Consider the following 23,582-nt stretch of genomic DNA (forward strand, 5'->3'; position numbering starts at 1 on the left):
CATTAAACACTGAAGTCCATTTTAGATTGCAGCACCTCATCTGCTTTTCAACAGCAGACTCTTTCCTTTTACACCTGTCTTCTTTTAACATGAGGTCTTAAGGAGATCATTCTTTCTTCCTTGTCCTCTTCCTTCTTTCTTCTACTCAAATGTGTTGTTTAAGCAGATGGAGAATCTTAATGATACCTCAGTTATATCCACTGGTAAGCAAAACTGACAAGTGTTTAGAAAATTAACAAGTAGAAGAGGCAAAAAACCCCAGATAATTTCTTTAACAGGATTTCAAACTACTATTTGATATTTCCTTTAGAGAAATACATAAATTCTCTGCACAGGGAGTTACAGAGGTATAAGACATATAACTTGGACTATAAACAGTAAGAATTGGCAAGTCTCACTGATACAAGTCCTGTCAACTAAACACAATAATGGAGTGAACTCTACACAGCCAGCAACTTTGCATCCAACACACTTACAGAAGAAATCTCTGTGACAGTGAATAGGATGCCTGAACTAATTTCAGATTACTCTAAAACTGCACAAATAAAGCTAAATGTCTGTAACATAACCCAGTTTCTAAGTGCTACATCAAAGCTAAGCCCACTGATTCAGCAGAAACAATTCTTGTTTGTAGAATCCCATGCTAGAGAAGTATGTTCTGTGCTAGCATTTATTTCTAAAATCCATGAAAATGTAGTGCAGATAAACTGTGACTGGTTTACCCTCACTGAATGTTTAATAGCAGTTTTTGCTTTGTCTCCATCAAAGAAAAAGTTAGTGCTCATTTTTCTGATGTTTCTACATTACTAGCAATGCCTTTCTTACCCCCAGCGTGTTTTACAATGGCTGAGGAGGGAATGCTTTGGACCTGAACAGCCCTGAGCCACAAGCAACCTGTATGAAATAACAAGCATACTTAATGTCTTGGTCCACCAAAATGCATTCAAAGCTGGGCCAAAATCCATTAATTCCACAGAACCAGAAACATACACATGTCAACATATGTGAACAGAACTACCCCCTTAGGAAGTCAAAGCATTCTATGTCTGACTACACAGGTGCAATTCCATTTTTCAGAGAGAAAGAGCTACATGGCAAACATACTTATGTCCCTTCCAAACAAAAATCTTGCTCACAATATTTGAAAGCTCCCAACTCGCCCACTTCCTGTTTTTCACAGCAGGCATTACAGGCAGTCTGTACCATGAGAGTTTCTTCCTCCAGGGCGTATCTCACAGGGAGCACTCCAGCAGGTCTGCAGGCATGTCTAAACTATATAGCAAGTCATGCTGCCAAGAAACCAAAACCAGTTTTAGAACCAGTAAAGCCAGCATGAGCTACACCATTTTCAGAATATGAACAACTACCCATGGTACAGCATTACATTGACAGCAGCTGGTCCACACAATTCTGTGTGGCTCAGGCTTATAACGGAGCTTTGTGTTCCCATAGGATGGTATGCAAGATTTGTTCAGAATGCTGCCCACCTTCACACTGTAAAAGCAGATACAAAAATAGATTCAGCTCTTCTGCTGGTTTCCCTTTGCTTATTTTTAAGCTGATGCAGTCCCTGACTTTTAATCACCATTGCTGTTATTGCAGTATCTGTATATTGCTGATTCACACTCTGGTCTCTCCCCAGACAGAGGCAATCTTTGCTGTGATAAGTACAGCCCTCAGTTTCCACCTTTGGATATAGACACTCCTGGAAGCAACAAAGGGTGCTCGTACAGAAGGAGCATTTTTGAAACACATGAAAAGCAAGGAGGACATTATATCCATGTTCAGTTTCAGATAATTTAACCTGTAAGGCAGGTTGCATTGTTACAAATTCCAGTTAGCAACAGGAGTCTGTCTGATGCTGCTTTTCTTCCTTCTATATTTTTTTCCAATCTTGCAATTAAACAGAAGACACTAGAAACAGTGCTTGACTCCTTCATAATGGAGCAAAAACTGCAAGTAAAGCTCACATCTTATTTTCTAAAGCCAGAACTTTATTCCTGCATCCTTCCAGGACGTGTTGTCTCAAAGGCTTAGAACATGTAGGAAATAGGTTAATCCACCAAACACGTTCAAGTAATAGCTGCCCAAAACACTGTGACACAGCCAATCTTTCATCTTAGTGAGTATCTCTATCTTTTCCCCAAGATTATAACAGTGGTACATAAACTAACAAATTCTAGCAACACAGGGATTGATTTACAAAATGGCTCTTACAAAACACTTTTTTCTTATTTTTTGCATATCATAAACAATATTAAGTTTAATTTCAATAAATGTTTGACTTTTGGATCATTTAAGCAACAGTTACTGAGGAGCTGCTTCACTGTACTGGACAAAAAGATTAAACCCCTATTTGACATCCTATCTGAACTTCCCAGATGACTAAATACAAAAAAAAGCCAAACGTGCCTTCTTAAAAACAGACTGACAAGAATTACTTAATTTCAAAAAGAAGAAACTACACTGCGTAATTTCTGCCTATCACCTAGCATGAGGGCTTTTTTGTTTGTTCCATTTAATGTATGTACATACATGAACATAAACTAAATTAAGACTTAGATGTAATAATGACTAGAAACAAGTGATCAATTTCATGTACAACTACCAAAATTACTCTGGGATCCCTCTCCCAGCAACTGCAACTTTCATTAGGTTTTTAAGTCTCAGTTTCAGATTCTAGACGTAGACTTATTTCTATTCTAATGTAATAAACAGTTAATTTTCTAAAAAGATAAGGTATCAAAAATTTAACATAGTTCCTTCCTTCACTGCATTCCCTATCTTTCCTACATCTCTCCTAGTAAAATTCCAAAAGCACAGAACAGTCATCTGAATCTTCACAAGCCAAAAGCAGCTTCTGGAATAATATGCATGGGAACAACAAAGGTAAAGAGGAATTAAATTTAAGAAAGCCATAATGAGAACATATCTGCAATCTTATACAAACAGCTGCCACAAATAAGGGGGTTTGGACCAGTACTCCACTTGTCTCTGGAAAGAGCATACCTACTCCAGAGTTGTACTACTAATTTAATAATCACCTGGGTTCCCTAAAGTAGTTCAGCACTTGAATAATTTAGTGTCTTATTTCTACATAAGAAAGATCAGCAGCAATGAAGGAAAATGAGATGCAACTGTTTAATGGTATCATGACACGTTAATGTGAAAATCAGGAAATTATTCTGTGAAATCAGGATTGGTTTTAGAAAAATGTCAGAACAGACGACTTGGAAGTCTTTCAGTATACAAGTTTAGGTGCAAGACACACCTGAACTTGAATTAATTAATAAAATTTAAGTTTCTATTTTGACTAGTCAAAAGCTATACAAAAATATTCAGATAATACTTGTATATTGAAACATGGTATTAATCCAACTTTTCAACTCTTTTGTCAGCATATTTTGCATTAAGGAGATGAAATGTGGTCAGCATAACCACATTTATGGGGTATTTTTAGGCTTGGGAAGGCAGAACAAGATGATGGGGACATTTTAAAATACTTGTAAGGGAAAGAGAAATAGCATTCTCAGCTCTTTGGAACCTAGGAGATACAATCCTGTAACATCCCACCTCCATCACACTGATTACCCCTCCTGAAAGAAAAGAACGTTTACCTGGAGTAGACCACCTCTGCTTCAATGCAAACACACACATCATCAAGTAATAACACTGCCTCTCTCCCTCTTTCCCTTGGGTTTCACCATTTATAATTAAAAACCAAGAATTAATATATTTCCCATCCACTCTTATGAAAACTTTTCAATTCAGTTTAGTAAGTAAAATGTCCAAAATAAGGCACTGAATTGCATCTATCTGATGTTTGCCCTGTCAAGAAAAATATAACCATTCTGAAAGCACTCATCCTATAATCATTCTGCTTAGTGTCAGGAAAAACACTTTACCTCCTCACTTTCAGATCAGAAAGGGATCAGAAGGGGATTTTTAAAAGCATAATTAAGACTGAAAACACTTGATGACAGCTTGACAGCTCTGAACATTCACCCCAGAAAAACTGAATTACAGGGCTCACTCATACTGTTACCTGTAATTTTGTATCCATATGCAGCCAGCTGTCCAGCCATGTATTCACCATCTGAATTATTGTGAGAACATCCCCATGTACGAATCCAGATTTTCTGAACACCAGGTATAATGCTGTCAAGTAAAAATGAATGAGAAATGTAAGTTAAATGATGAACAAGCTTCCCCGTTAAGCCCACTGAACTGACTGAATGAACTGTAATTCTTCAAACATAAAATAAGCAATGCAAAACAGCTGAGGAAAAACAGTAATTATGTGATTTTATTGTAATGGGTATTAGGCCTTGCCGGGGTAGAGTAACAAAAACCACTACAGGGCTGTGTTTTGTGTTTGTGACTGCCACAGTGTTAACACACCGGTGTTTCAGCTGTCATTGAACAGTGCTTGCTTGTTTCCCACTGTGCTCCATCCCGCCACAAGCAGACTGCAGATGGACAACAGGTTGGGAGGAACATGAGCAGAACAGCTGACCAACAGGATAATTCATTCCAGATGACACCATGTTCAGCAATAAAAGCTGTGCCTTTGGTCTTTCCAAAATAACCACTGTTCTGAGACTGGCTGGGTACCAGTCTGCTTGTGGGAGGTGGCGAATGGCTGCTTTTGCATCACTTGGGGTTTTTCCCTGCTCCTTCCTTCCTTCACTTTATCTGTCTTCATTTCAACCCACAAGGTTTCTCACTTTTACTCTTCCAGTTCTCTCCCTTGTGGTAGAGTCAATCCACCACAACTAGCAAGAAAAGAGATAGAAAATAGTTTCAGCATGGAGAAGGTACAGGAGCTGTAGGATAACAACAGAATCAGTACATCGCAGCTATGTTAAAGCAACAACAAAAACCCCAACAAAAGACATAAACACAGAAAAAAATACCAAAGTTGAATTCCCCAAAGTTCCCAAAATTATCATATCATGTAACAAGTAACCTACAAGTGATAGCACTGAAATTAGGTCACCAGCAAACAAACTGCAACCTTTTGATATTACAGCATGCATTGACTGCAGTTCCCTCCACACAAGCCAGCTCTATAAATTAACTTGATGGCCACCAGCCACACAAACAGCAGAAAGCCCCCATCCCAACCTTTGCAGGCTACAGAAGCAGCATGGCAGACACGCAGTGTGGAGCTAGCACATACAAGGCTCCAAAAACCAACAAAAAGTTCTGTAAGAAGCTCTCATTGAAATTCCTGGGATAACTGCCAATGAGCTAAAGATGCCAGTACAAGAACACCACACATCCTGGAACACAATACTGCGCCCTGCCTACAGCTTTTTTTTTTCCTCCCCCTCCCCCTCCACGCTTCTTTTTTAACAGACACTTCCCCTAGCTAAAAATAGAAATTTGTTGATGGAACATTAATGATCATTAACTGCAAACACAGGGTATTTAGACTTCCTGCTGTCTAAACAACACATGTTCAATGTGCTTTCTTGGGTACAAAACACTAAAACACAGCCTGATAGAGAATATATAATACCTGGACACTTTGGGGCATGAACTACTTGTGTGAAGTATCTACAGAGCATCACCTCAGCTGTCCATACATTCCTGGCAGACTGGGGCCAACGCACTTTTATGCATGCAGACAAAAATGCATTGTTATGCTTATAAAATCTCTTTTGAACACCAGTGAAAACCCAGAATTTTATTTCTCCACAGGAAATTAAATTTCCATCCACAATTTATTTTCATCATCTAGGGAAATTTTATCCATCAACTTGAAACTAATGTTTGAAAAAAGAAAACAAAAAAGAAAAAAACCCAGATCACAGACCTGCAGTAGAAACTAAAATCAATAACTGAGCTGACCTATACTCTAATCAATTCCACTGCAGCAGAAAGTTGATTCTGTTCTTATGGAAATCACAAGTAGGAAAAACACAAAGATTCATTTCATGCTCACTGCATACTATTTCCACTGAAATAAAACAGCAAGTTCAAAAGAAATTTTACCATGTCACTTGCAGGATGTACACACAAGAAGTACAGCCTTTGCAAATCCCAGGATGCAGAAAATGGGTTTAAAAACTGAAGGAAGGCTGATGTACCCTTAATGAAAGGAGACTGGGTCAGAGAATACAGAGTTCAGCACGCTGAGCATACACGAGTCCCTGCGCCCTGACAGGATGCACCCACAATAGAGACAGGGACGTACTGGAGACAGTCCAACAAAGGGCCATAAAGATCATGAAGGGACTGGAACGCGCCTCGTAACAGAAACAGCTCAGAGTGCTGGGACTGCTCTGCCTGGAGAAGGCTCAGGATGATCTCACCAAAGTATATAAATACCCGAAGGAAGAGTGCAAAGAAAGCACAGACAGGATTTTTTTCAGTGGTGCCCAGTGACAGGACCAGAGGCAACAGGCACAAAATGAAATATGGGAGGTCCCCTCTTAGCATCAGAAACACCTTTTTCACTCTAAGAATGACCAAGAACTGGCACAGGTTACTCAGGGAGACTGCAGAATCTCCATCTCCTGGAGATACTCAAAAACTACCTAGTCAGAGTCCTGCCAACTAGCTTTAGTGGCAGTTCTCAAGCAGTGGTTTGGAAAAGATGACCTTCCAACCCCAACCCTTTTGCAACTCTCAGGATTTTGTTCCTACTACTCATTTCAGAAGTCAAAAGGCTACTCCAGAACTGCATTTTGAAGAGCTCAGATTATATTTAGGTAATTAAGATTAAACAGACAATTCTTCAGAAATCCTTTACATATAAAAGCATAACAGAAACCATTTTTCCAGTCTGATTATTCCATTCATCAACATGTCAGCAATAACTGATTTCTACAGAAAATGTGACTAGGAATTTCCTTAGGATTTATTATTTTTTCTCTCTACATTCTATATGGACTATTTTGCTCATTTTTATCTTGTACACAGATTTTACATTAAGATATAACACAAACTTCACCTTATTTTTAAAATCTGACAAGTGCATACGAGACACAAGAAAAGCACTAACTCAGGGTCAGTGTAAGACTTTACCTGTCACTTGGGGGCTCATCATCTGTCTGAGCATTCTTCTGGGAGTTACGCTTTCGCACTTTGGGAAAAACATTCCTTCTCACAAACTGCCGATCGTGAGGCTTCAAGTCTTCTGCTGACACAATGTCTTCAATATCCTCAAGCACTGACTCACAGGCAGCAGGCATCTTCAAGAAGTGTTGGAAGAAGATTGGCATTAGGAAAGCATTTGAATACAAAACCAAGGCCTTGTATCTACTGCACACTTCTCATAAGGAAAAGTCAGATGTATCTCTGAGCATATGTGCAATGTATCACACACATGAGGGATACTGAGTACATAAAAACAACCAGAGACATTTCCTGAATGCCCTCTTCCTCCTCCTCCTCCCTCCCCCCCCCAATACCTCAAACACAGGCAGGGAGAAAACCATACATATTCTTAAGGACTTATTTATAAATCATCTGTTCCTTGTCATCTCCTAACTCAAAACCCCTTCACCTCCTTTGACACGACACATTCAAGATACAGGTAATTTTAATCATGTCAGCATCATAATAAAATATGAGCTCATGTCATGTGATGGATGTACTTCCACTCACAGCACAGAAAAAGAACAAAAGACACAGAACCCAAGTGACTGCTCCAGACACTAACCAAAAATGCTTTCACAGTCTTTTTGAAAACAAACCAAACTATTCCTAGAATTCCTGATCACACATGCCTTTCATCTGAATTAGTTCATTCACTGGGAGAGTAAAATAAAAATTTCTGTTTTCAGGTAGAGAATGTTAAACAATTATACCTAACTAATAAAAAATACATATACTATAATCTGGCTAGAATAATATATTTAAAAATTGCTAATATCTAGTTATATTTATCATGAGAAACTAAACATATATGCATATGTATCTCCCAGCAGATGTGAAAATCCAGATCAGTTTTCAGGAATCAAAAAAAAAGCCATTTGCTAGAAAAGCCTATAAAAAAAGTTACTGCATTAACTACACACCACACTGCACTGTAACTGCTAATTAGAATAAAGTCTCAAGCACCATTGGAAATTCATGTGTTTCACATAAACCAACAGCCCACTAAGGAAATCATACAATGGTATTTCAGAGTTTACAGGGAAAATACAACACTTTCCTAACTGACAATGAGGAACAAAAAAACAAGGCTATAATCTCTTTAAGCTTATACTTCAGTAACTGAAGATTTGCTACTGGCATAAAAACAATTCCAGATGCTGAAAATGAATTATTGAAGAACACAAGAAGTTAAACACCAGTGCATTTTCCCAGCATGTGTACTTCAGTCAATCCTGCAAAATATACTTCAAAATAAAACTTCATGCAAGCTGAACCATCACACATCTGCATTTAACTTAAAAAGGAACAGAATGATGTCACAAAGAGGATGTATCTGCCCAAGCTACTAAGGCAATTAGCATTCTTCTAAATAATAAAAAAAAACAGGATCTATACAATAATGCAGCAAAAGGTGAACAAAAATAAACATTTGTGAAAAGTCTAGCAATAAAGAATTTGAGGGAAAGGTGAAATCTCTAACTCTAACTTATACCACTGAGAATATGTACAAATAATTAAAGTTATCAAATCAATATCTGGAAGGGAATAAAAAGTCTTGATTTGCCACTTTTTCTCTCTTACAGAAAAATTTCCAATATAATGGAGCAGCTGGAAAAACAAATAAGCTTAGCTTATTTCAGTGACCCACGGAAGAAAGAATACAGCCAAACTAAAATTCCTACCTTTTTAAGTAAGGTATAAATCCTCTTGGACAGTAAACCTGTGGAGTGGGGGGATAAGGAAGGGGAAAAGGAAAAAAGATATGGCATGAAAAAGCAGAACTAGCAGACAGAAAGAAATGAATTCATGTTATTGTCCAACAAGCACTCATCCTCCCTTTGCAGAAATACATTCCTTGCTCATGAGTTTGACCTCACGTGGACCTGGTACACACGCTGGCTGACTGGCAAGGTGGAAGAGTTCCCGTGTTTTCCCTGTCTGCTGAGCAGTAGCTCTGTTCTTTTATCCTTCTTCTATAGAGTCTTTTTTTTGTCAAAGTCAGATGTATTTAAGTTATCTCAGACTTCCTCCAGATTCTGTCTTCAATCAGTTTAAAATTTTGAATGAAAGAAGGGAGAAAGATTAGTAGCAAATTTTACGTGAAATCATTCACAATCTTTTTTTAATTTAAAACACAGTGGAAGTTATTTTAAAACAGATTACTTGATATCTGCACTAGTTGCATATGCATGCATGAGATCTCCTTCACAAGGAAAAAAACAAAAATAAAGATGAATTCCTGCAGCTATTCTGGTAGATGGACTGAAATAATAAGAGTAACAAAAACAGAAGTTAATGTATTCTTCTCATACAGCCCAGCTGCACCTACAGAACTCTACGTTTTTCTTTAAAAAAACATTAGTGAGCAATTAAAAAACTAGAGTTGCTTTAACATCTTGTCACAACCAAAACTTCCCTTGTGCCAATCTGGTTTGGTCACCCCTGCTCAATCTCCTCGCAGACACCAACAGAGAACTTCCATGCAGGTGGAAGAGGACTGCTCTTTTCAGCTATTTACCAACAGGTGTCTCCGCTAAAGCCCCGGGATTCTATCCCCGGCCTCACACAGAGCAGAAGAAAACTGCAGCGCTAATACACAGAGAAAGAGACCGAATTGAAAGCATACGTATATGTGTGTGTGTCTATATATGTGTACACATCACAGAACGATGGAATTGTTGGCGTCGGAAGAGACCTCCAGAGATCATCCAGCCATGCCACGGCAGGGCCACCTGGAGAGGTTACAAGGGAATGTGCCCACCTGGGTTTTGAACGTGTCAAGAGAGGGAGACGCCACAACCTCCCTGGGCAGCCTGTTCCAGTGCTCGGCCACCCTCAATGTAAAGTTCGTCTTCCTGCTGATGTGAAACTCCCTGCGTTTTAGTTTATAGCCACTGCTCCTCGTCCTGTCACTGGGCACCTGAAAAGTCTGGCACCGCCTCTGAGATATTTATACGCATTAATGAGATGCCCTCTCAGTATTCTGTTCTCCAAACTAAACAGACCCACTTCCGCAATCTCTCCTCATACACATAAACATGCGAACAACATATATATATAGAGAGAGAGAGAGAGAAATATAAAAATAAACCCACACACAAGAGCGGCTCACGGGCGAGGGGCAGCCCGGCCGCCGCCTGGACCACGCACATCCCGGAGCCCGGCTGGGCTCGGCTCCCCTAGCCGGCCCCCAGCCCGCTGAGGGTACCCCATCCCCGAGCTGCATCCCGGCCACCGACCCCTCCGCAGATTCCCGCCAGGACGTTCGTCTCCTCCTCCTGAATTTAATGCGCAGCCCCGGAGGGCCGCACAGGGGACGGGAGCATCGCGCGGGCAGGAAAAGGGGAACCCGGCCAGACCATCACAGCCAGGCACTGGAGGGAAGGACGGGACGGGAAAGGAAGGTAGTGGAGGGAAGGGAAAGAGACCAGGGCCGGGCCAGGCCCACCCCGACCCCGACACTCACCCGCTCCTCACCCGGGCTCCGCCATCGCGCCCCGCCCCGAGGCCTCGCGCGCGCAGCGGCGCCAGGACGGCGGCCGGCGGAGGCCACAACAGCGCGAAACGCGCGGCGCTGTCGCTTTGCCTCTGAGAGCGCGGTCTCCCGGAGCCTTGGAGAGTCACCTTCGTTCTAATTGGAAAATAACAATTCCAGCAATACCTATCCAGTTAAAGCGCCTGAGATGCTGATGTATCTGATCCGAATGGGTGATGAGCTATTCAATCCTCTTCTGGCCGCAACGCGCTTTCTTTATTCTTATTTTTCATTGTTAATTTCCTCAAAATGCAATGTTAGTGGCAACTTGGCTGAATACTATAAACTATACCAAAATATTTAGTGTCAGATGGCTGAAGTTTCTGGGAGTGTTTTCCTCCAAACTTTTCTGGTTGATGTTTAGTAAAAACCAGTGTGGTTGTTGGGTGGCTGAAGGTAAAGCTCTGAGCAGATTAAGCGTGCAGGGTCCCTGCTGATCTAAGTGTTGTCGAGAGTGAACATATCATTATTGCTTTGGCTTTAATATACACGGTTAACCTAAAAGGATTTTTCATATCGTATCTTTGGTATATTCTATTTTGAGGTAGTCAGCTTTGGAATGTAAAAGTCACCATTTCCTGGAGCTGCATTTCAAACGTTAGGTTTCTCTCTTTAGAAGGAGCCTTTGGAATGAGTTTATTCTGAAAAAAGCAGATTGTATTTTCCCTGGAACTGGAGGGAAAGTGAATGAAAATTATTGGTGTATTCCATAATAGGTCTGTTGGTCGACTCACAGATAAAATGTGGCAACTTGTAATTAGGAAAATCATCTCCCTCTCCTTTTTCTTACAAACTCCTGCTTACTTTATATAATGCTTATCTGACAATGCTCACAGGAAGAAAAAATAAAAGAAAAGGAAAAAAGAGAAAATGTGGACAAAGGAACTGGTGAGATTTAGAGAACTGGGACAGAAAGAAATAAGCACTTCACTTAAATCAGTCTTTAAAAACAAATCATTCTGAGCAGGACTGAGCACTATTAATGTCACCCTGGTCTCATGATAGAATCATTGTTACAGTTGAAGATATATTTGCCTTCCTATTTGGTCTTTGTTTAGGCACTCAAGTACTTTCCAATGGTGTTCTCAGTGAGACACTGTCTGATGTGTAATTTGTTACTTTTGTGGCATTTTTAGCCAGGAGAGAATGGAGAGAAATCTTTTAAAATGTGCAGCCGCACTGATCTATTTCAGACCTCCTCCTATGGAATAAGAAGTCCCTACCAGGTCAGTAGCCATGGGATCTGTATCCCCAAGCAGCATTTTAACTGCTGTCTCATGAAGGTAGTGATTCTTTTGCTTTTTTCTTTTCAGTTTCCCAGTTCAAAGTACTTCACATGCATGAAAGTATTTCACAGTCCTTGAATTCATCTTCTCTCTTCTGGGAGCGCTGCACTGCCCTCCCTCACAGCTGTCCCCACCAGCCAAGTGTTCCTGCTCTGGTTAAAAACCCAGCTGGGCACACACCAGTGCTGGCTTACAGCTGACCTAAAGAGCAAAGCACAGCCTGCAAGACATAACCAAAAACTCTCCAAAGGGCCAGCACTGACAAGCGCTACTCATTAAGGGGAGGCAGTGATCTCCAAGAGCAGCTCCCATGCAGGAATAACCCATGAGTCCCATACCTAGTGACATAAATAGGCCACGCTGATCAGCTCCAGCATGAGCCAGCAGAGCCTTTACCTTGTCCTGCTGCCAAGAATTCCGAGCAGCAAGCAGCCCTTGTGCCAGCACAGTCCTGGAGAGCCCTGGGATGTAGCCACAAACTGGAAGGCACTCTGCCAGTGCCATGGAAGCTCACAAACCTAAATTGCTTTGTAGCACATTCCTAGTAACCTGCAGACAGACAGCAGGGAGCACAGCAGGGAGAGAAGGGAGCAGATAATTCCCTACTACCTCCTGACTGCAGGAAGAAAGTTTATCCATATCTACCTGGGAAAAGTGCTTTTTTTGTGACAGTGGCTGGGAGTACAACTTCCAGTGCTGGCCTTCTCTGGGCTGGAGATACTGGAACATATGTGCTCCAGTTCCTTGAGTGTCGAAAGAAGAGCTTTAGATTTCATCCTTTCCAAGTTGCCTGCAGACCTTACTTCCTACTCCTCAGGGCTGGTAGATTCAAAGACACCAGCCTCGCGCTGGGTTACCAGCTGAAGTCAGGTTTTGCCAGGAGTAGGTGGTTGGAAAAATACAAAAACTGCTGGGAAAATTAAATCCAAATCTCACTTTCAGGTCCTGGTTAGTAAAAGATACATCCTTAGTGGGTTTAGAGCGTCTCAAAAAACATCCTTAGGCGAGGAAAATGGTCAGGGAGGTGAGAGCCCAATTTTTATATGGCAACCTAATTCTCTGATAACTGTCAGTTCTGGGTAGAAATGGGTGGAATTTTTTTATTCAGAAAAAAATGAGGAGTCCTAAAAGAGACAAGAAATTAGATCTTTTTTTCCTCTACTTTTGAAATTGAGGAGAATCTGGTTGGTCATTTGTGAGCAACATTCAGCACCACTCAGAACTGGTAACAGTCCATTTTTTTTTTCTGTTGTATATGACACTTTCTTCCTGTCAAGTTTTAAAAAGAAAATAGTGGGTAAAGAAACTCCCAGACTTAATAAAGGCCAAGCAAGCCTTCTACTGATCATTGTTTAGCTGTAGAGTAATATCCAGGCAGATCTTACTTCAGCATGAAAAGCAGAATGGGGAGATAAATTCTTGTTTATGCTTTGGTTAGTATCACTCCACTGACTTTGCTATTCAGACTTATGGTTTACTCAATGTTGAGAAATGTTGGCTGCAGGAACACTAATGGCATTGTGCATAATTAAATGGGGGGAAAAAAAGGACATATACTAAATTTGGTTTTTTTAAACATATAGCTCTTTCATGCTACAGAAAGTACCTCACATATCTTGCATTCTTTCTACAACAGAAATGTTCATGTCTGCATCAAGACCAAGGTGCAATTTATTCTTTCAGGTCTAAGTCAAAAGGAATAGTTACTGTTTCTTGTCAATTGTAGGTGGATGAGTCCTTACTGTAAATGAGCATGAACCTCTTTTTTTTTTTTTTTTTTTAACTCCTTTCCTGTATGTAAAGGAATAAATAGTTGCCTATCATTCAGGCTATGTTGACAGATTTTTCCAAAACCTTTTCCATCTGCTGGCAGCCAAGGAATGCAGCACATACAGGCCCCAGTAAAACCTCCCTGGAACTAATACTTGTACACTGAATAATGTTGAGGTACACCGTGCTAGCCTGGAGGAGCAGGAATAAGTATTTTAACTGGCTGATTTTTTTATCCTGCACCTCAGCACATCCCAAGTTTGCAAAGCAGATACAGAAAGCAGAAGGAAAGAAAGAGGAAAATGACATGAAAATTAGTAATCAGTAGTAGATTCTAGGGGCAAATAAAAAAGTGCTTATGGCAACTGGAGAACAGAGAACAGGCCAGGGAGGTACAGCAGTTATTTACTGCCACCTCTTCTTGAAAGGAGATCAGAGAACACAGACTTCTGGCCCTCCTTTATTATGTATTAAAAATATAGAGAGAACCTTTGTAATTTTCCTTGCAGTACTGCTGTGTGCAGATGTTTGAATATGTACAGGTGCAGAGAGAAAGTAATAGCCTTCTCCTAGTGTGCAGGAAGTTGACAAGACACAAATGACTTGCTCAGAGATACAACATTTAAGCAACCAACCGTATTACTGTGATTTTATTGTCCTTTATTTTTCCCCTTTTTTTGCAGTTGGTGGATGGCTGTGTATCTAAAAGGTGCAGCATCAATACTAGAAAAGAGGTACAAGTTGGTAAATACGGGTCCCGTGCAAGGGCCTGTTGGAAGTGACTCAAGAACACTTCTTTTCAAAGCTACTATTAGGAAACTTCTGGAGAATTACCAGTAGGCAGGTTAAGCAGATCCTCAACAAGTGCTTTCATGTTATTTAATCCTACAATAACACCATTTCTATCGAGTTTGCAAGAAGTCTGTTCATAATTCATATGAGAGGAGAGGGAATAAATAAAAGTAAATTTGTATAATGCCAACCTCTGGAGCACCTGCTGTGTCTTTTATTCTTGTTTCAGTATGACTTTAAAAAACCCACTGAACTTGTTAGCATCATGAAAAAAAGGGGATTGAAACTATCTGTCAAATGAGTGTTTGCACTAATAAATGAAAACAGTAACAGGTTTCAAGAAACAGTATGACAGGCACCAAGAGTAAGAAAAAATTAAATAGCCGTATACAAATCTAAAGTCTTTAAAAAATTGCATTTTTATTGATTCATTACCATACAAAATTTATTCAAATTACATCCATTTGAAGTGGTAAGATCACAGCTAGAGAACATGTCACCCTTTAGTAAATCTATTTACAAAACTCACCATAAAAGCTTTTTTTGTTGGTTTTTTCCTTTTTTTTTTTTTACAGTATTTTACAGAGGTTTGTTTTGTTTTTGTTTTTTTTTTTTTAAACTAGCATACAATGCAAAGCTAAATTAGATTAGTATTTTGCCCACACACACTGGGACAAGTGTTTAATTTGTACAAAAAAAAAGATGGCCTGCGTTAGTCTTCATTTTCTCTTCCCTCACAAAAGTGCCCCTTTGTCTCGCAAATCTTCATGCTCACACAACTTTTACTTTCCTCTTCCACAAGACAAAAACTTTAAATACTACAATTTTATTTACAGATCCACATCTAAAAAAACTCTTAAAAAATTACAAACCAGCTAGAAAATATTCTGGCAGTGTTTACAAATTAATTCTATTGTACAAAACTGCTAGATAACTAAAGTGTGAGTTGAGAACATATATCAAATTAAATACAACTGCTGAATGATCTATGCAAACATTTGTACATATAAACACACACTTAACACTGTTTAACAGTTCTTTATGTGTTGCTCTTTATACATTTGTTATATTCCAAAACCCACACAGTCATACAGTTTCCTTATTAGTACTGTGACTTCTTGCCTTTTCATGTGTGAGCTTTCATAGCAGCAACTCAATGGTACCAGAAAACCTGCATACATAATATTCTACTACAGTACAAATAGTACTAATTTTCTGAGTATGTCAGATAAGCACAACAGTAATGCAAACAAAAAGATTATATGGGCATCATCTAATCAACATTACATTAATTTAGCCCAGAACATGGCAAAATATTTTACACTCAAGAAAAAAAAAATTATTTAAGACTTCTTAGAATTCCTCTGACGTTCAAAAAATAAATATTGGTACTATACTATACTAGCAAAGATCTTCAAAAAATAAATGCGATTCAGTTGATGTGGTACTTACAGTTATGTACTTTGGAAAAAAATTAGTTCCATTTTGCTGGCGAAGAGAATTATAAAAAGCTGTAAGCAGAGGAAGCTAACCCACTGAGATAAATATGATATATCGAACAAACAAAGCTTGGCATAAGTGTTTTCCATAGAGGGAAAAACCCACAGTGCATCTCTAGTAGGCACTTAACATGAAGCCCCACTTAGTACCACAAAAATTCTTGTACCAGTTCTAATGCACACTGGGGGCAGTAAAATTGAACTGTGCATCTTCGTTCTAGTTTAAAAAAAACAACCAACAAAAACTACTTTCACACACGCGCGCACACACACACACAAGCATTTTTAAAAATCTGCAATTACTACGAGAAGTGGCAGAACTTTATACTTTTCAATATCTGCAATATACACTACATTTACAGTGTATTTTCTTTTCATTAAAAGCTTTTAAGGACATAAGTATTTGACCTCATAATGAGACATATACATAGCTCAAAATGAGCATTATGACAGCAATTTAAACATTCCCACAAGTAGCTCAAGAATCCCATTCCACTCTTTTGCATTACTTCATATTTACGTTCACTGCATGTACAATCCATGTTGTGACACTCAAAAGACATGCATTCTCTGCAGAAGGCACGACCTGAAATACTATTACAAAATTGTTACTTAGGACTAAACCAGTCCATGAAGCCCTTCTCCGTAAGCCCACTTGTCACGGGAAGCAGAGACTGGGGGAGTGTGGAGACAAAACATCTACGGTCACCTGCTTGCACCTGCTGACTCGCAAGGCACTGGAGCTCGGGGTCAGGGAGAAGGCTCGGCTGTAAAAGCCTTCCGTTGTTTCTTATGGTGTTACAGGGAGTATTCAATTCAAATATCAGCACTGTTCAGGAGCCTAGTTTATTTAATAATGCTATTTTATGGTAAGTAGAGGACAACTCTGAATGACGGCAGGTTTTTTGATTCCACTAAAAACATGGTTTAGATACGGACAGCACTTAAGACAATCAGCTGTATATAAATTCATCCATCAGGGAAGGAAGTTTCTCTAAATCATAAGCATCAAAGAGGTCACTGATGCCTTCTTCATCCCCAAGGCTCAGCAAATAATCTTCCTGAAGCAGAGGAGGCAGCAAATTCACAAATGGTCCTTCAAAGTTTGAGGGAATTTGGTCCTCGGTCTGCTGTAGAAGGTTGGCTGGAGAAGCCAACGGAGAGATTGTTGCCATATTTACTGAGCAGTCACCTTGTCCTGAGTTAGCAGAAGCCACTTCTGTGACAGGAGGGAGAGAAAAAAAATAGAAGTTGCCACATTTAGTATCAGTAGAAATATCAGACACAGATCAAACAAAGTAACCACTGCATTAAGGGCCTTGCATAAAGCATAATTTCAGCAATAAAAAAAATGGCCTCCATATAATTTCTAGCTTGTTTTTGATGTGTTACAAAGGGCTTCTCAAAAATGATCATGTTGCTGTCATCTCTGAATTTTCTATTAAAACATTATCTTACAAGATTTAAACATCTACAGGGGGAAATAAATCATAGTGAGACGCCCATTTTTCAATGGAGATCATAGTCAAAACTGCGAATTTTCTAGGTACCAGATGTCATCAGTGAAGCAATGTAGCTTCACATATACCCATACACAAAGATTTCTGCCTCTTGTGTTGAGATGGATCTTTACTGCTACTTTCTTATTTGAAAACTTAAAAGGAACAAAACTGTATTCAGTATTATGTACACTTTGGTTACATCCGAGATGCAAATAGGAAACTTACTTTAAACAAATGATGCAAATGAAAACTTATTTCTGACTATGTCAACCAGAAATACATAGTGAAAAAATTCATACCTTAGCTTTCCGCTTCTTAGAAAAATAAAGACATACAAAAAAAGCTGGAAACCCAAAGTTCAAACTGAAAACTTTAATGTGAGCTTGAAGAAAGGCCATTAGTATTGCAAAGAAATCACTTTACCTTTGGAAATGGTTTTGGAAATATTTCCATTGTGGTCCTGACTATAGGTTTTCATTGGACTGAGAGCATCATTTTCCTCTGGGCACAGATAAACTTCAATAGGTCCTTGAGTACTAGATAAATGTATCAATGCACTCTGCTAACAAAACAAACATCAGAATGGTGTTACACCAATGAACACAACAGAGTATTGATGATACGGAGTAAATTCTTACTGCGTTGTGAGTGTTTGAGTACAGTTTTACTAATCAAAAGAACCTGAAAAGAACACCAAGCTTTTTTTTTTTCCAAGATGTGAAAGGTTTGGCTGATGTATCTTGCAGACTAGAACATAAAAACTTTTTCCACTGTAGTGCACAAATCTCAAAATCCCACCATTTTTGTATGTCCTAACATAAGAAGGGAGGCATAAAGGATTAAACTCCAAACATTTTCTTATAACCACAATAGCCTGGAGCCTTCTGATGGAATGGAACTGTGGGATGCAAGTCACAGGTTTTATTATCATTCATAACAATAATATTGGACGTATTTGTATAAATGTTTCTGCTTTAAAAAGATGCCAAAACATCGTTCCCACTTTCCCAAGGGCCTTCAGCACCTACTCAACTGAACTCAGATACCTGTATGTAAGTTCACCTATTTATCAGGCAACATTTCCAAATAACAAAAAAACTCCAAACCGGATGCCATTTCCTTCACCCAAACTACTTATGTAAGTTCTTCTTCCCCCTCAAGGCGGTGATTTTGATGGTGGTTCTGAATAGGAACTGCTAATTTGTTGCAAGAACTTACATTTTTCTTAACTTTCACACACTGATGCAATAAACCAACATGACCCAGGCACAGAAAACCTGCAAAGCTGCTCTTTGTGTTATGATGGAAAATCATAAGTTACTGTGGCTATAAATAAACCTGATGCTGCTGTACTGCATCAATAGTTTTCTAAAAAGCATAAATAGAGGCATTAGGTACCTCTTTGCAGACTTGTTTAAAATATTTCCTTTTGTGCCCTTTGACAAAATGTTCCTCTTATTATTTGGGTTCTGACAGTTATGTAACATAACAGACAGTGTTTACAAATACAGAGAACAGCAACTGAATGGGGGCTGGCCAGGGAAGAGAAAGCAGTTAAGAGTACTTAGGGCAATGCTACAGATAACTGGAAAAAAAGGAGATGTAAAGTGCGGGAGTTGAAGAAGGAAGTTACTATTGGTTGACTGAAGTTTGCAAAATAAAAGAACACTGAAATGTAATAGCATGTGACAGAAAGAAATAGGACCTTACTGCCTGAAGCTGAAAATTAAATAAGGTGGGTATAGAGGATAAGGGAAGTTTAAGCGCTAATTTTAATGATCATGTGCATCTCTCTCTGCCTTCCTGATTTCACTGAATTAAAAATCAAAGCATAATGCCCAGGGGAAAAAAAACAGGAAAGCAAACAACAATAATAGTATGTATTTATGAATACTGATAAAAGATACCCTTTTCTCATTGCAGCAAAATGATTTATTCTTCCTGCCAGAACTTGCAAGGTTCAAAGGGGAAAGTAAGGACAAAGGCAAAGAAAAGAAAAAAAGAAGGATAGAAACCAAAATGGGTCTAAGCAAGTGCAAAATAATCTTAGGGAAAAAAAAGTGACAAGGAATCCAGAGCCTGATCCTGCCCACAGGGCAGCAGGTATGGCTGAGCTCACTTGGCCTGGTGTCGGGATGAAAGATTAATGCACAGCTATGAACAAAACAACAGCAGTGTTTGTGGGGTTAGCCCCATCTCTAGCTGCTCCTTGAGTGAAGAAATTAGGTACATTTTTTGAATCTCTAACCAATCCATTCCTGCAAATTACTCCCATTTGCCCAACATACTTGGGTCTGTCTTCCCAAGTGAGAATTAAAGTGAGTGCCAATGAAGCAAAGATGATGGTGATGAAAGAAGGAAGGGCAAGAATGTGTTCTATGAGTAAAACACAAATTTCTACAATACCTGTAATACTTCAGAAAATAAATTCCTGCATGAAAACATGTTTCAATAAATTAGGATATCAGTTGTATGTGTTGTCAAGATGCTTAAGGCATTGAGTTATCCATTAACTTTTTAACTAAAATAAGAAAGCTGAATTTCTTGTGAAAGACTTCACATTGTTACAAACCAATGTAAAATTGGAAATTTCAATTGTCAAGAAAGTTTCTTTTTACATAAAGCATAGCAAAAGAAAATATCTGTAAATAGTGTGGATTACTCTGAAGAAATCTGAAAGTGAGTGAAAAGGAGCAAATAATGATAGTTCTGTGTGAACTGATGTTTAAAGTTTCCTTTTCTACAGAAACATCCCTAAAATTTGTAAGAATATAGGACTGTTTACCTGGGCACATATCACAGTAAGACTCAGGAGATGCTGCATCTGTAGAAAAAATTATATATAACCTGGCAGGAAATGACAGATTCTCCTTACCTCCACTGGGTCAGGCACTTCAAGTCTTGTTTCTGGAGGAGCTTTCACAACTATAACAGTTTGGTCTTTAAGGCCACTAATTTTTCTAATATCTTGATATGTCACATAAGCTAATGTAATCACTGTTAAGGAATTTTCCAACCCAGGTTACAATACACTCAGACTATTAGAAAAGGCAGAAGTCTTTCAATTATTTTTCCATTTTCTCAAATTTCAACAGAGCACTTAGCCCAAGGTTTTCTGTTCTCTACACTGTGATTGCCACGAAGCCCTGTGAGAACTTCCCTTTGATGTCACAGCCAGGGCCACCACTCAGGAAACAAAAAGGATTCTCTGTGCTGAGTGCTCCTCTCCTCCTCTACATGGGGGAAACTACAGAAGCTAAGGTTCAACAACCTGAAATTACTCACAGGCTCCACAAAGCAAAAGTTTTTATTCACTTGCTATCAACATGCAGAGAACTGAAAATCACTGAAAAAGTGTATAGGAATTTACAGATGCATGCTATAGAAGTGCATACACAGCATCATTGAAGCATAGAATGGTTTGGGCTGGAAAGGATCTTAAAAGATCATTTAGTTCCAACCCTTCTGCCATGGGTGGGGACATCTTTCACTAGACCAGGTTGCCCAGACCCCCATCCAACCTGGCCTGGAGCAATTCCAGGGATGGGGCATCCACAGCTACTCTGGGCAACCTGTGCCAGTGTCTCACCACCCTCACAGTAAAGAATTTCTGTCTAATATTTCACCTAAACCCACCTTCGTTCAGTTTAAAGCCATTTCACAACTTGTCCTTATTAAAAACTCCATCTCCAGCTCCCCCACAGGCCCCCTTTATGTACTGGAAGGTGCTCTAGGGTCTCTCTGGAGTCTTCTCTTCTCCAGGCTGACAAAAATCCTAATTTCAGTTTACATTTGAGGGGCTTTGCAAACGTAAATATATAATACATAGAGCCTATATGAAATTATATAAATATTAAAATATTATATAAATATATAAAATATATAATTAAAATACAGTATTATATATTTTATCTATTATATATACCATATTATTATATATACTATAATATTATACTATATATTATATAAATAATATTCCTATAAATGGTATATAAATAAATATTTATGCAACATTCATATATTTATATATTAATTTCTATTACATAAAATTATTTTAAAGCCTGTTTAACCAGCTACTTTAAACCTCTAGAGTACAGAATGTCAATTTCTGCATAAGCACAGAATAAATATGAATATTTTGCTGTTCAACAAGTATTTGTCAAAATGACAGTGTTTTGGGGGTTACTACATGGGGAAGCCTCACATACTGATTCATGTACCTGAGATGTTAAAGTGCTTTTGGCTGTGAAAAGAACTGGGAAATGGCCATGATCACATGCATACAGCTCTAGCTCTTTTAGTTTTGTCATTTGTCACCTGGCATAACGTTTATGCCAGAGAAATAAAAAGCCTGACTTATTATATATATTTCTTGGGCTGTTACTGGACAGTACAGCAAGACAGACTGCCCGAGCTCCAATACATACTGCATCTATCTTGGATCACACAAGTCAAGAGGCAAAGTGACAGCTCATCATCTTTCACCCAAATGGCTTTTATCAAGGCTTTTACCACTTGTTAAGTAAGGTTTGCAAAGGCAGAGTTCATCCCCACGGGATTCAGTGCTACAAAAATTCACAACTGTCATGTTGAGTTTTGTCTTATGTCTCTTCATGGATTATACTCTTAGCTAGAGGCAGTACTGATCCTACTCCCCATTCCCCTTGGTGATCTTTGGTTACATCAAAATGTCTATGAAATCCAGTCAAAAGTCAATGCTCACGTAGTTCAAGTACTTTTTACTGGTACTCCCATAGTTACTTCCTCTCCTTCAGAACAGAGAATAAATCCACTTTATTAGATGCTATTTGAACATTACTTATTATATATAGTAATAAGTTTTCCTATCAGCATTTGATAAAATGCTTTCTTGTGTTGCTAATAGGTGGGAAATCCAAGGAAAAATGACAACTGGTTAATTACGAAGAGCATTAACAGCCAAAATAAGTCATATGAACCTTATGCAATTTAGTATTGCTATTACATTAAATAATTCAGCCTAAGGTATTCTGAGAACTCATGGAAGTTTTATCTATATTTTATTATAGATTCTCTAAACAGAGGAATCTGAAACTTGCAACAAAGTTTCAGACTAAACCAAATCCCAACTTTATTTTCCTCTCTGTGCCTTTAATTTATATTTAAAGTTTAAAGTGAAATAAATAAAAAAAAAGTAATGACTAAACAAGTCTGTTACCTTATCAGACTTTCTTTTCACGCCTTTATAATTTCTAAACACATAAAACTGTGGTTTGCTCTAGGCTTGAAAAAATGCAGGGCTATTGCATATCTTCACTCATTAATCAGTAAAGGTTCTTGGTTCTACTGTATGTGAACACAAATGTTAACAGTCTCCTTCACATACTTCTTTTCTTGCTTTCCTTTTCACACCCCAGAAGCATTACAGGTTCAAGCTGCTTAAGCAGCTTTTATATCAAACCACATTAAAACCTCTTCAGCTTCTAGAAGCTCCTGATGCTTTCTTTCAATGACATCACACAGAGGAAGTCTCCTAGCATTACAGGGCACAGCAAGGAGGCTGAGCACCTTTGAGGTTTTGGGAAAAAGGATATCTCTGATTCTCTGAGTCCTCTGTTAGCAGCTTGAGGTCCAGGGTGCAGCTTTGGATTAGCTCATCCAGTTTCTTCTCTTCCTGAGTCAGTTCCGTCACCTCCTTGGTGAGGCCCTGGCGCTGCGCCAGCATCCCACCATCCTCGGACAGACTGCAGCCCCTGCAGACACATAGAAGGAAGATTTCTGTAAAATCTGACCCTACACCATGGGAGACACAGGGTTTTACACTGCAGATCAAGTTCTTCATCCTTTCCCCCTAAACCCATCCCTAGCAAGTCAACATGAACGATGCCTTCCAGAAAAAGCATCTTTTTATCACAACAACACATTTTGGAACTGCCACCAAGATGCAAGAGTTGAATATTTCCAAATACTTCCAAAATCTTGTTTCTACCCACAGCTTAAAAAAACCCAAGGAAGGCAATAGATAGAGACACATACCTAAAACTTACTCCACAGGCAGAAGCAAATTAATTAATCCAGTGTTCAAACAAAATGCTGGTTTCTAATTTCC

The 23,582-nt window shown here is 38.9% G+C and overlaps 2 protein-coding genes across 4 annotated transcripts in view; both read right to left on the reverse strand.

The window, feature by feature from the left end:
- The window catches only part of CDKAL1 (CDK5 regulatory subunit associated protein 1 like 1), a 383,156-nt gene extending 372,509 nt beyond the window's left edge, over nucleotides 1-10,647 (reverse strand). Inside the window, exons 1-4 of one of the 2 annotated variants that reach the window (XM_059851463.1) lie at nucleotides 10,577-10,647; nucleotides 8,793-8,830; nucleotides 7,036-7,202; nucleotides 4,046-4,158 (exon numbers count right to left, since the gene is read on the reverse strand). In XM_059851463.1, coding sequence (XP_059707446.1) covers nucleotides 4,046-4,158; nucleotides 7,036-7,202 — 280 coding nt within the window. In that variant the 5' untranslated portion in view covers nucleotides 8,793-8,830; nucleotides 10,577-10,647. The remainder of the gene's footprint in view (nucleotides 1-4,045; nucleotides 4,159-7,035; nucleotides 7,203-8,792; nucleotides 8,831-10,576) is intronic. The other variant, XM_059851471.1, reaches the window with a different exon arrangement.
- A 4,242-nt stretch (nucleotides 10,648-14,889) lies between these two features.
- E2F3 (E2F transcription factor 3) overlaps nucleotides 14,890-23,582 on the reverse strand; it is a 42,210-nt gene continuing 33,517 nt past the window's right edge. The window contains exons 4-7 of one of the 2 annotated variants that reach the window (XM_059851503.1): nucleotides 23,066-23,226; nucleotides 20,370-20,482; nucleotides 17,918-18,053; nucleotides 14,890-17,211 (exon numbers count right to left, since the gene is read on the reverse strand). In XM_059851503.1, coding sequence (XP_059707486.1) covers nucleotides 16,946-17,211; nucleotides 17,918-18,053; nucleotides 20,370-20,482; nucleotides 23,066-23,226 — 676 coding nt within the window. In that variant the 3' untranslated portion in view covers nucleotides 14,890-16,945. Of the gene's footprint in view, nucleotides 17,212-17,917; nucleotides 18,057-20,369; nucleotides 20,483-23,065; nucleotides 23,227-23,582 lie in introns of both variants that reach the window. The other variant, XM_059851493.1, reaches the window with a different exon arrangement.

This window comes from Haemorhous mexicanus, chromosome 1 (genome assembly GCF_027477595.1).
Source record: "Haemorhous mexicanus isolate bHaeMex1 chromosome 1, bHaeMex1.pri, whole genome shotgun sequence".
NCBI classification, from domain to species: Eukaryota; Metazoa; Chordata; class Aves; order Passeriformes; family Fringillidae; genus Haemorhous; species Haemorhous mexicanus.